The 13,744-nt window shown below is 36.0% G+C and overlaps 2 protein-coding genes and 1 long non-coding RNA gene across 3 annotated transcripts; all 3 read right to left on the bottom strand.

Annotated features, from left to right (window-relative positions):
• Positions 1-1,804: 1,804 nt before the first annotated feature.
• Positions 1,805-2,442, bottom strand: LOC119980329. Its single transcript, XR_005463853.1, has 3 exons — positions 2,362-2,442; positions 2,078-2,129; positions 1,805-1,919 (listed from the first exon to the last, which is right to left on the bottom strand). It is a non-coding gene; the product is annotated as an uncharacterized LOC119980329 (long non-coding RNA).
• Positions 2,443-4,433: 1,991 nt separating this feature from the next.
• LOC119980328 (thylakoid lumenal 15 kDa protein 1, chloroplastic) lies at positions 4,434-7,325 on the bottom strand. Its single transcript, XM_038822992.1, has 8 exons — positions 7,170-7,325; positions 6,957-7,088; positions 6,758-6,853; positions 6,594-6,666; positions 5,727-5,788; positions 5,466-5,547; positions 4,775-4,835; positions 4,434-4,698 (listed from the first exon to the last, which is right to left on the bottom strand). Exons 1-8 carry the CDS (start codon positions 7,257-7,259, stop codon positions 4,647-4,649), a joined length of 648 nt encoding a protein of 215 aa, XP_038678920.1. The 5' UTR covers positions 7,260-7,325; the 3' UTR covers positions 4,434-4,646.
• Positions 7,326-8,344: 1,019 nt separating this feature from the next.
• Positions 8,345-12,017, bottom strand: LOC119980269. The gene is made up of 5 exons (XM_038822903.1): positions 11,883-12,017; positions 9,895-11,696; positions 9,115-9,316; positions 8,817-9,016; positions 8,345-8,740 (listed from the first exon to the last, which is right to left on the bottom strand). The coding sequence occupies exons 2-5, from the start codon at positions 11,684-11,686 to the stop codon at positions 8,664-8,666; spliced, it is 2,271 nt and encodes a 756-aa protein (XP_038678831.1). The 5' UTR covers positions 11,687-11,696; positions 11,883-12,017; the 3' UTR covers positions 8,345-8,663.
• Between the last annotated feature and the right edge of the window lie 1,727 nt (positions 12,018-13,744).

Raw genomic sequence — 13,744 nt, 5'->3', positions numbered from 1 at the left:
GAACTAACATAAGATAATACCGAAATATATTCGAACAACATTGTCCCGGGCTAATAGTCGGAACATCAGTTTAAACATTTAAACTCAAGTCGAATATTGTTGAATTCAAATTGAAACTCAAATACTAATTGAATTGAATTTACATGGAAAGCAGAAATAACAGGTGTGGGGTTACCTTTTCGGCATGATTCGGTAGTTAACAAAAAGTCGTGGAAGTTGTTGTGCACCGCATTGAGGGGCAACTTGGGCATGCAGCCCCCGTATTTTCTTGCACTACTAAAGTGCCACGTATGAGTTAGAAAGCTGGCAAGCATGACTTCTGTTCGTTTAGATTCCGTAGCAGAACTCCTTTGTTAAGCCGTACAAGAAAAACCGTCTCAAATCGAATCCGTCGTTGGTTGTACGACATATGTATGTTAATGAAGATCGATTAAAATATCAAAAAAATCGATCAGATCGTGAATAACTAACCGAATGGTTGATTAAATTTATATAAAAAATTGACAAAAATCGACGGTGAACACCCTAGACACATTTATCATGTATGAGTTAAAAGCTTACGAGCATGATTCTATCCATTAGTTTACATAGTAGAACCTATTTGTCACGGATGAGTTAAACTCTTGAACTCCATTAAGGTGGATATCTGGTTATATACGGATTTGGGAGCGATGTAATTTTCTAGAGTCTACCATTCACATCTAATGTTGAAGAAAAAAGTATGACAAATTTTAAAAATAAAAATGTGATGTGACGTGACACACCTCTCAAACATTAGATTGAAATTGCAAACCTTATAATTTTGAACGAATTACGGAGTCCCAAGATTCGTTACGTACTTGAATTTCTACATAAGATGAGAAAGAAACCAAATACCATGCATGCTATCGTGGGGAAAGTATTCCATCCCCTAGAAACTACCAAGAACAAATATACGAAATATGAAAGGTATGGCCTCTCCATATAGTGAGGAGACCATCAAACCCTTGTGTTGCTTGAAAGATGAGAAGAATAAAGAAAGCACATCAGATAACATCTGATGTGCAAAGACAAGTGCAAGAAGGATTCTCTCGACCAATATACAATAGGAAATTAAGAAACAAGCCAAAAAGTGAATCAGAGTGATTCTTGATTCTGAAATGTAAAAGGAAGCATAAAATAGATGGAGAAGGAGAACATGGTGAAGATAGATTCTATATTAGGTTATAGAGCTCCGATTCCAGCAGTGAAAAACCCCCCCTACTCTGTTTATGTGAGAGGAGAGAAAGTTGCAGGTAAGTAACTTCATTATTCCATGCATGATTGCTACAAGACTTGAAAGCAAACTATGAATCAATGTGTCACGTGTTGCGTTTCCAGTCATAGGATTCACCCTAAAACCATAATATTGGCTAACTGAATTAAATATAAATATTCTTACCCATCTGCAACTTTGCATAGATTCCTTTTGGTCCTCTCCCAATCTGTGACTCTGAAGTTTAAACAGAAATAGGTGTATACCCGCGCTACACGCGTCGTGTATGAATAGTGAATATCACACGTTCGCCAAATGATGAGGAAAAAAAATGAAAAGAAAATTATATTTTTAAAAAAATCCACCGGGCTCTGTTTATTCATTATGTTGCCTTGCCAAACAAACATGGTGTTGATTCGAGTGTATACCGTTGCAAAAATTATTTCAGAAACCCAAACAGGACGCCGCATGTAAAGCCATTGAGAAGTACTAGAACCTCGATTTCTCATACAATTTAGTCATACACATTTAGATGTGTGTAACTACATAATATCAGCAACAAACGGAATCCTCTTTTCTGCAATTTGTTCTCGCTCTTGTAGCCTCAGCCTTTAATTAAATTAACGCGCTCACTGCTCAGCCTTGGAACATTTGAACATGTTGAAGCACACATAAAAGGATAACCCTACAATAAAAATGAAGGATTTTATAGATAGATGAACTCATTTATTGAAGTACCAGATATTAGACAATATTAAAATCTGTTGACAGAAATTAGCCACGTTGACAAAATATATCTACTTTATGTCTTTATACAGAGAGTTGAAGAGAATAAGAGCTTACAGTCTTAATAGTTTCCATGTGGGGTTCAGCCAACTTCTCAGCTTGCCAGGGCCTACAATAATTAGTGATAGCATTCCATAAGACATAATGATATTATATGAACAAATAGCAACATGTTTTATGTAATTCACTGCTTTAGCAGGTAATGTGCTAAATTGAAAAACATAAGGGCAAGGTAAAGAAAGCGCAATACCTTCAGATACGCCAAATCCATTAGAGTTTGAGGAAAACTGGAAATAGCAGATAAATTGACAAAAGAAGTTTTAGGTTGGCTAAGTCTTTACTGCTTCTATATGGATTTACAAATCAGCATCAGGTATATGCTGGCCAAGTTTTTGTAACCCATCCCAAAGCTCCCCAAGGTTTTTGGAGCCTTCTTAGCATTTTGTAGCCAAGAATGGTCTGAAAATAAGAGATGACTATTTGGAAAGGAGGAGCAATGAATCTCTATATACAAAAAAATGTCAGAAACATTGTAAAAATGCTAAGCACCTGAGAAAGAGACATCAGAAACTTAAATAGTCCCAAATATCGTAACTATCTATATGTTCCAAGTATCCAGAAATCCAATGAAACATTGTAAAAATGTCATTAAGCACTTCAGAAAGAGACATAAATAGAGTACCTCTCTTGATCGCACAAAATTTTCAGATATGATGAGTTTTTTTTTTTTTTTTTTTTCTTTTTGTTTTTCACTAAAGCTTCTAACTGAGAATATGCATTTCATTCATCATGCATTTTATTTATGATAGTTGACCTGAATATTTATAATATTTATCATGTTTTTATTTCTCATATGCTATTTCGGTTTTCTCTATGTTTCTAAACACAATTTATACTTGTGACATTCGTCATCTATGCCAATAAGAAATATTCTATTTGCACAGGATGTTATGGTTTTCACTGATTGTGTAACAAGAAGAATTTGGAAAAGCTTATGCATTTCATCTCTTCCAGCGGCCAGCTCATGTTCTTTATTCTCGAGCACTTAACTTTTGTTTTCACAAATGTATTTAAACAGAATTTCTACTCTTGCAATTTGTCTATTCTTATGAGAAATGTTATCTTTTGCAGATGATGTCTTGGTTTTCACTAATTGTTTTATGAAGTAGTTGGAGAGATTTTTTTAATTTGTTTCTGCAAATGAGAAATATTTCAGCCAGCTCTTTTCTTTATTCTCAAGTGAGGTAATTTTCCTATTTCTCATCTGCTTTTTTTTTATAAACTATTCCATGTCTTGATTGATAATACAACCTAGGCAATATGACTATAAATGATTGTGTTATTTAATTTTAATTTTGTCTTTACGCTATAACATGATTTAGTATCAATCAAGTCCTTTAATCTCAGCCAGACAAAAAAAAAAAGAAGAAGAAAAAGTCTTTTAATCTCATGAACTTATTAATTACTAATTATGCATATGATAAAAAATAAATAAATATCAAACATATGCTTTAAATAGCATCATGATATTTGAACCACAACATTTCTTCTAATAAATTTATGTGTCCTCTAATATATGACATGGCTTTCAACATTTGTCGTTGTTATAACTTCACATATATACATACATTGTCAAATAATGTAATGTCGAACTTCACACATATATATTAAAGTCAAATATGTAAAATAATTATATATAAGTCTAATAATACCACGCTTAATATATCGAAAAAATAATGCATAATTGAGTTTGAATTGGATAATATTCAACTTAAGTGCCCACATGTCTCATAACATATTAATCTATATACTAGTGTATTTGAATTATATTATGTAAAGATATTTTCAAAATAAAAACATAATTTTTATATTGATTATTTTCAATTTAATCACCGAATGTTTAGGCGTTTCAATATTATAACCCAAAGTTTAAAATTGTTCAAATTTACACAATCTGACAGATTGCTCATTGTTTGGGCAATAAACATGTGACTTTCGTCCGTCACGTCACGAGTTCGACTGTGTGAAATGTCCATAATCTTTCTGAAGGCGTAAATGGAACAATTTTAAACTTTACATTCCTAAGATAATTTGAAGATACGGTGACTGAATTGAAATATGATCAATAATTCAGTGACCAAAAGTTGCATGAAGTATTAACCCTAATGAAGTATGTTTACATATCGAGCTTGACCAAAATAGGAAGAAAAAAAAAATCCCTTCAGCCACCGCACCATGGTAGCAAATGCAGCTCACGGCAAAAGATGAACAAAACCAAATACCATACGTGCTATAGTTCCTGAGTATTGGAAATTTGGAAAGCTAAAAGATGGGGAAAGTAATATTCATCCTCTATAACAAATATATACGAATTATGAAAGATAAGGTCTTTCCATATGGTGAGCAGCCAAAGTTAAGAAGGTACCAATCTGGTATAAGCATATGTACTTGTCAAAAAATGGAGTTTGGAAAGAAATATAGTCTTATGGTTAATTACATTTCATATGAAAGTTACATAAAAAATTGTACATATCCAAATTCCAATGAAAAATGCAGCTATTATGAACACAGTGATCTTGATTCACTCTGGTGAAACATGCAAGTGTATTGAATATGTGAAACATCATCAATTGCAAAGCAATGTGTCGCGTGTCGCATTTCCAGTTGTAGGATTCACCCTAAAACCATAATATTGGCTTAATCACTAACTGAATTAAATATCAACTTATAACTGTCAAATATAAATATTCTTACCCGTCTGCAACTTTACATAGATATTCCTTTTGGTCCTCTCTCAATGGCATGTCTGTGAAGTCTATAACGGAATACAAAACAACCAGTATTGTTAGAACACTGAACGTTTAATCGCCCATGACAGAAATTTCCAAAACTGCTAAATAAAGCAATGAAACATCTTCGCATATGTTTGTTCAAGGAAATGAATAAAAATTCAAAAAGCATAACTAGTTAAGTTTATTCTGTTTCCAATGCATATGATCTGACGGCTTCAACGCATCTTTTGCAGTGAAAATCGAAAAACAAATTGAAAAAGAACCACTATCATCATTATCACATCATCTAAGACTTTGTCCCGAAAAACTTCAAAAAGGAACTACCACAAAAAGAAAAATACATAATCTGCCTACAATGATAATGAAATTTCAAGACAGTTTTCCTTTTTCTTTTCCTCTCTGGGTCATTAACACAAGCAGGAAAAAGCTAATTTTTTTATACTAGGAGTCCTCATAATAGGTTAAGGAATGATAATAGACTGATCATCTTTGGGAAATCAGTTTTTGAAGGGAATTATGCTACATAAAAGGGTAACTACAAAAGCCCTAATTGTCTTTGTATAAATAACTATTACTTCTTATACAACTATTCATCACCCCTGAGACACACACCAGGTGCTATCAAAAACATGATTTATGGTTTTCCCACATACCAGCGCCAGTTATATTTGATCCCTTGAAAGAAGTGTTTCCTGTCGCAAACGCACCTTCCAAGTTAGCATTGCTCAAATTTGCCTGCATATAATTTCAAGTAAGTTCATCAGAGTGGCCCATAACACAACCAATACTGTTGAAACCACAACATATGCATGATTATTTTGAGTTTCAAACTAACTGATAAGTGATATCAAAAGACTATCATTTTGCTTGTACAAATAACTGTAGCAAAAATCAAGTAATGCATAAAAGATAACCTTCGTCACATTTGCTAGAGAAAAGTCTGCACCTCTGAGATCAGCATCTGAAAGATCAGCTCCTGGATGACAAACAACCAGGAAACAGCACTGTCGATTGCTTTGTAGATATGTTACAATAAACAACGTTCTACAGATCCAAAAATTAAGCTGGCTTCGTTGGCTATAAGGACATCCTTATATGAACTGCTCAATCGAAAAAAGGGTGAACAGCATCGGATTTAGCTGCCAGATATAACACACTATTTCACAAAATGAAGTGGACACAACATTTTGTTTCGCAGACTAAAGAGCCCAAGATCTGATGGTAAATTATTGCCTTAGACACCGCTTCTCATCATGACAGAAAGCACAAGACAAATTGTTGTCAAAAGGAGTGACAGACACTATACATAGTCTATGTCAAATTACAAATGGAACTACATATATACCAACACAGTTCCAACTGAATGCATACAGATGTTCAACTGAACCTCTAACCAACTTTATCGTATTCCCCTCAATCTTTGAAGATGATGACAATTAAATCTCTTCAAAATAAAGATATTTAGTTCTAAATATTACTAAATCAAGAATTAACCTCACAACTTCACTTCACCATTGATCCGTTGTTTGCCTTTATAGTTACTAGTCTTTTGTCACCTAGTCGTGACATAGACACTTTAACAATGGAAACATTTAGTATGCCCACCAAATCAATACAAACTGTCTAATATGGAAAACTTGCCAAAAACCAAGACGACCTGAAATCATGCTAGTCTGTCAAACAACTAAACAATAGTAATTGAAACCACGGTTCTCGTCACAAGCAAATCGTAATGGTCCACTAAGCATTCCTGTAAGCAGATAAGAAAACAGAAGAAAAACCTGTTAAATCAGCATCGAAGAAACTGGCGCCTAGTAACTTTGCGCCTTTGAAGTTGGCTTGCCTTAATATGGACTGCAAGCAAAACTGAGCTTCCATTAGTGCAAGCGAATTCAAAATTAATTCCAAATTTACTGCCAAATCCATCAAAAACATCAAACAATACCGTCTTGAAATCTTGCTTGATCAAAGTCCTGCCGCTAAAATCCTGCCCAGTGAGATCCTGTCCTCTTGTCACTTCAGATCCATACGGACCTCCTCCCTTCACAGATCACACCACATGTTTCAAAAAACGTCGCGACAGCAAAAAGAACATTTGATTTGCGTTTTCGAAACAACAGGGGGAAAAAAGGAGCGAATTCAACCTTGTAGGCGAGTGCAGGGTCAACAATGAACAGAGAAGCTGAGAGAAGAGCAAGCAGGCTCGCCCTTGACGCAGATTCGCACAGCGAAACGACAACGCTTCTAGGAGCTTCGATTTGCTTCTTCGGCAGTACCTGTCAACAGAAACAAACACATTGCTTCCAGGCTAATATCCGCTTGATGAATTATAGTCTTCGAGAGAAGAAATCGGTTACCTTCTGCGCGGGGCAGTAGGTGTGATCGGAGGTGTGAAAATGGCATTTCAGAGGGATTTTGGTACAGAGAGTGATGTTGAGAAGCGCCATTTACAGGTGTAGCTGTGAAGTACATACTTGGATTTTGGATAACGAAGATAAATACGTGGCATGCTGCAATGATGGGCCGAGGCCTGTTTTTTGTCCGTATGTGGAATGGGTGATGGCATTGCATTGGGTTGGTAGAGTCCAGGCCCATAAAGGCCCAAGAATTACCATATGGAATTTGTGTTCTCATTAGGAATTTTGGAATCCATAGAGTATGGATTCACTGTATAAAATCAATTGTTATTAACAAATAAGTATATTTCTTACATTTTTTATATGACAAAAGGATGAGCATGGGCGATCAGCTTAGCAAATTCCCTGAGCCTGATCATAGAAGTATTCATCCGCCGTCAAATGTTCTGTTTGAGTCATAACTACTGCTCAAAGAGCGAGTTCATCAACCGGGTCGGCCCTAAAGGTAAAGCAGCCAAAACGGATGCTTGAGAGTTGAGGTCCCACGGCCATAAGGACACCATATTTTTTTAAAAATTTTACACCCACCATTACTCCAACCGTCCAAAATTAGCCCAATCCGAAAATAAGCCTAAAAAACCATAACCACTTAACCAATATGAACTTGGTGCAGAACCCACCTCTGGGCAGAAGAACAAACCACCACAGCCAGGCCACAATAAAACAGGAAACAATAAGAAATAGCTTCAACTCAAATAAGCCAACTACTCCATCACCAATGCCTGACTCAAACTCTACTCGCTGGTGCTCAGCTCAGCTGGCTAACCATTCGTGTATCTCTATCACATATGCAACTGCTTTCTTTCAAAAGGTTGCATAACTTGCATTGTGAGATTAACGAGGCATGGCTAGAAATGGAGGGGCGGAAATCTTATGAATTAATCACTTTAGGCTTACTGATTATACCCAGAAACACAGAGATCAGCAAAAACTCATCAACATTGAAACTAGATTTACCTCTTTTAACATGTAGTCGACTCAAAATCGATGCACTTTTTAGTTAAAACACAATATTAAACCTACAAAATCCGACCTTAAAGCGTTAATTCTTAAGCTCACCAGGAACAGCATCCCGGACAAATCAAGCTTTAATTAGGGGAAATTAAACCATTCAAAACACCAAGAAACATCAACTCATTTATAAAAATAAAAAAAATGAATCAACAATCAGAGGCAAGACTTTCACTTGCAAGATTGCCAACACTGATTCAAACCATGTTTAAGAGTTGGTTATGCGTATTCCTACGTCTTGTCAGTAATCAGATTAAGACTAAATGATACAGTATTTCCATAGTTCTTAAAAACAATCGAAAATATAAACATACCTTACAATAGATTTCTGTACATTATAATATAAAAAAGAAACCAGTCATCACCGTGGACTCTCCAGCTGAAAACATTGTCCCTATGTGTTGCCTTCTGAGTTCTGATCCACTAACTTACTGCATTTTCATCAACATTATCCTCCTCGCTATCTTTTACTCTATTCAAGATCTCGTAATCATTAAACCCTGTGGTTGATCACAGCAAATACGTCAAATAAGAGCGAAAGCATTTGTATGTTCTGACTACTTGCACTACAATTACCTGCACCAATTTCTTCAAACTCATCATTTGATTGTCCCCATAGCGTTGTGTTAGAGGAAGGTGTATCAAGTGCCATCCAATCTGCAGATTCTGCAGAGTCTTCCACGCATATATTCTTTCCTGTGACCCAGTCTTCTACAAGACTTGTGCAGTCAAATGATATGGGGTCCAATGTATCCTGCTCTTTGTTCTCATGAGACCTGCAAAAGAAAAGGTTAAACAAATTTTTAAAACTCCTATATTCCCAATTGTAATTACTATCAAAGAGTATTGCTACGTTCCATTCATTCGTACTCACATTTGTCTCAGTCGAAAGTTGTATTGAACAAATATGAGGTCAGAGAGCCGTTGTCGCTCTAGGCAATTCCTTGTGCCATGAATCTGTTCAAAAGGAATTTTATTCCGCTTGTATCTCAAAGAACCACACGTTTGACTGAGGATACGGATGGCCAGACGCGCCAAGTTTGGGCAGCCTCCTCCGTATGTTGACCACCATTCAGCTATGACAATAACATGATTAGAGGCAAAGATAATAGTCAATTATATTGTCAAACACTAACAGGAAGAAAACCTTCTGCTTATGCTTATGAAAATGCAGCTGCTAGCCCAGCCATACATGCAAGAAGGTAAAATGTTTTCTACCGACAGTGGGGAGGGTCATCGCAAAAGTTATCTTCCAGGAAACACCCAAGTAAATCCTGAAAATATATGTTTCGATGGTTGCATTGTGCAATATGTGTCAAAAACAAACCTACATTCCAACTCAAGAAATTCACTCATGAGAGGAAAAAGTGTAAGGTAGAGTATCTTATTCCTCAACCGACTAGGAAAAGTCATCCTCATCAAGCCTTTACCCCAAACAACTTAGGCTTGGCTACATATATCTATAAGAGAAAAGTGGTTAGAATTCACCATGTGGATTCACCATTTGTTCCTATCTAAAGCGACACTTTCAAATAACCCTATAGATTCCATGTCCCTCATAAGCAAGCATTCAAAATGAAACTATATTACTACATAAGCAAAGAAGCTAATGATAGTTGAAGATCATTTACAGTCCAATAAAATGAATCCTCACCAGGGGGCAGAGTGTCTCTTGCTCGAATTGCCATCTTCCTCCCGAAATCTCCATCTGAATTCTTGTACGAGCTTATCTCTTTCATAATTTTATCTTGGACTTTTATATCAGGGACCAACCTCTCTATGCAATCAAGCATCCCGGACGTAATCACATGATGCATGTCTGCTTCGGTGCTATAAAAGAACTTGGGGTTAAGATAAAAACCCGAGGCATGAAGTGGAAGACGCCATTGTTCCCACCAGTTATCTATAATATCCCAGTAACGCATATAATCCTCCCTCTTAAGAAACTCTCTCTTAATTGTTTCCTTTGCTCGATACATTCCTGCATAAATATATCCCATTGCAGGTCTTTTCTCACGACTGACCATTCGCATAACTCGCAAGAGAGGATATGTCAAGCGGGTAATTAGTATGCATGAAGACCAAAACGACTGATTACTTATCAAATCTAACATATCCAACCCCTCAGGTTTCTTTGAATATGGACTATCCATCCACTCTTGTGAAGTAACCATGGACTGCAAATTGTGTTTAAGATCAATCAGACGTTTTAACGTTGTAAAGTTTGTAGCAAAGCGAGTGACTCCTGGTTCTACAATGTCATTGCCGTAAGTGTATCTTCTGACCATATTCAGAACTGCACTATGATTGTAAACAAATTTTGTAATAGATCTTGCCTTTTCTATAGTTTCACTGATCCAATCAACTTTTGCAAAATCTTCAAGTATCAAGTCTAAACAGCGAGCTAAACAAGGAGCAAAATAGAGGCCAGGAAAAGTTTCATTTAGCCTTCTTCCTGCAAGAATATACTCCTCTTCTCCATTAGTAATCACTTGCAGCACATGTCTTACCCCAACTTCTTCTACCACTTGCTTAAGCAATTCGTACAAAGCATCCGCTGAATTTACTATGTCTGATGCATCTACAGACTTGAGAAACACTGTTCCTTCAGGACAAGACGCCAAAAAATTCAGTATTGTTCTGCCCATCTCAGTATTCCACTGGTCAACCAAAACAGAACAACCAGTCCTTGACCACGCTGCTGTGTACCTACCAATATCATTCTTCACTTCTTCAATTGAATTCTTCAATATCCAACCCCTGAGGTCATGATATGATGGTGCTTCGACCCCCAAGCCCCCTGAAGCAATTGCTTCAATCATTGGCTGGAAATAGGGTGAGTTTACAGCATCTAAAGGGGCACCAATGTCATATAAGAATCTCCCTATTGCCATATGAATATGGCTGTTTTCTCTTTGAGCCCCTGCTGCAATACTATTCGTAATATTCACGGCACTGACAGCTGTAGCAGACTTTTTAGCTCTTCCTCTCTTTCTCCTATTATCTCCAATTTTACTGCTCATTCCTTCTTCAAAAGGAACTAATAAACTAGAACAAGGTTCAAGTTCTTTCGGAGGTCCAATCATCTGGAGTGGAGTATTAACATCACATTGATCAGAAAACACATCTATTTCACTAGAAACCGGATTCAAATGATTCATCCCCTCCTCAATCTTTTCCTTCTTCCTCTTCTTCACTACAACCCCATCTAAACTCTGTTGCATCATAAGGCGAACATCAGGCGGAACTCTTAAACAAGTAGATGCATTACCCTTATGACCAGCAAGATGTTCCTTTATCCTATGAATCCCACCACCCTTAAATAATTTAGTACAATATATACACTTCAATTGCACCCTTTCCCCATTTTTGAACATCTGACAATGCTTCCAAGCTGGGTCATGTTTCTGTGAGGTTATGGGTACAGGCTCCAAATTAGAACCCATTAATAAAAACCTGAATAAAAACCTCAAAAGCTTCAGTCTTTAATGGCTAACGTCCCAAAAAACACAGTTTATAAACAAATAATCAGTCTTCTCAATTCAAAACGGATCCAAATTGATCAAAAAGCAGCAAGCTTTTCACAGGCACAAACCGAATATATGAAACTGAAAATACAGTAGATGGGCTTTAATAACTTACTTCCTTGAGTTTCGTGTCTTCAGAGAGAGGATTTGTTGAGAGGAAAGAACCGAGTTGAAGGGGGGTTCAGAGACTCGAGGGTTTGAACTTTGATGATAACCAGGCGGACCGGTTAGGGCAGCGGCCGATCGGTGGGTTTGCTATTGATTTATGATGATATTCTTAGGCGGTTACTTAGAGGTGGAATAGACCGGTTATGAAAAGACGATAAAACCGGAACTACCGGTTGCTTTCGCTAGAAAAATCCCACAGTTCACACGAGTCCGAAACAAACCGGCCCGGCATTGACGTTTTCCCTTCCAAAACGGCTCATCGCGTATCTAGTGCGTACTTATTACCATTCAATTTGGCTACCTTTGAGTAGTTAAATCATCATGTGTTTAGAGTTTGATTAAAATAAAATTATATTTTGATTGATAGATATGTCATGTAATTAGAGAAACAAGAATAAATTGAATTGGGTTAATATGACATGTGATCACTGGTTTTTTTGCCAATCAATAATCTAAAGTTGAAATTTGTTTTAACTTTTTAACTTGAGCAGATTTGTCGAGTTGTTAGTCAACCTACTTTACATGACAGGTTAACCGTAAAAATGGAATGGTAAAAAAATTTTAAAACATGAGAGGGAAGATTCCAACTCATACACATAATCCTTACCACACTATTGTTAAGAGTAATGACCCATTAAATAATATAAAACATAACATAAATAACACAACGTACTATTGGTTAAGAATATGATTGAATGGGTTGAGTCTACAATTGAATTTGAGAGTTGGGTTTCAAAAGATTGGGCCTGCAAGGGCTATAGCCTCATGGTCCATTTGACAAAATAAATTATACAACCAGAATACTGATTATCATTCACATTAATTTATTCATGTTGAAAAAAAAATGATTTTGGCATTGCATGTGTTTGGACCATCCTACTCTTTCAAAACACCTTGATTTAATTCATACCCCAAGGAATTTCACCTCATTGGTAAACCTACGGGTCACATATAATACCCGCAAATTACATGGGTCGATTAAGTCCTAGGCCAAAACTCAGTACGAAAATAACATCAAATCACGTCAAAGTTGGGGTTAGAACCTGCGACCTCTCTCGCACATGCGCTAACAGAGTCAAACAGTCAACTTAACAATATGAATTGATGATCTTTTTGTTAATTGAACTTCAATCCCCCAATAACTAATCTCCAGGTAGCCATCCCATCCACAACCTGGTGATTTCTCTAATGTACATAAAAATGGAATTATTGAAATTCTTCTTAATTATATTCTTCAAGAGAGGGATATTGTTCTTTGTCTCTCCAACTGTCTCTAAATTAACTGAAATTAAATATGAAACCAAATTATTATTTTTTTGAGAAATAAATATGAAACCAAATTGATATATATATATATATATATATATATATTATGTATTAGTAAACATATAAGCATTACATTCCTTTTTCTTTATTTTTTGTTCTTTCATTTTCAAACCAACCCTTACCTAAATTTTATAGAGAAAATTCTTGATAACAACCTGAAAGCAAGGACAGATTGTACCCAAACAATATACATACATACATATATATGTGTTTGTGTGTATGTATACAGTGCTTGCCCAATGAATTGAGAAACCTTTTTTTTAATGCAAATATTTGTCTAACCAAACATTGATTTCTTCTTACAAAAGCATCCCAATTAGCAATGTTTTTCCAGCATTGTACTCCCTTAAGCTTGCTTGCGGGCAACAAATTACAGCTTTCAATAGCGATTACAGAAATACCACCTCACACACACACATTGAATTGACCTTTTAGAGCACAGACTTCTTTCAACGGATAACGACATTATACAATTTTTCCCTT

The sequence above is a fragment of the Tripterygium wilfordii genome, chromosome 16, assembly GCF_013401445.1.
Source record: "Tripterygium wilfordii isolate XIE 37 chromosome 16, ASM1340144v1, whole genome shotgun sequence".
Classification (NCBI taxonomy): domain Eukaryota; kingdom Viridiplantae; phylum Streptophyta; class Magnoliopsida; order Celastrales; family Celastraceae; genus Tripterygium; species Tripterygium wilfordii.
The sequence above is the reverse complement of the archived record's forward strand: the minus strand, read 5'-3'. Positions and strand labels throughout refer to the sequence as shown.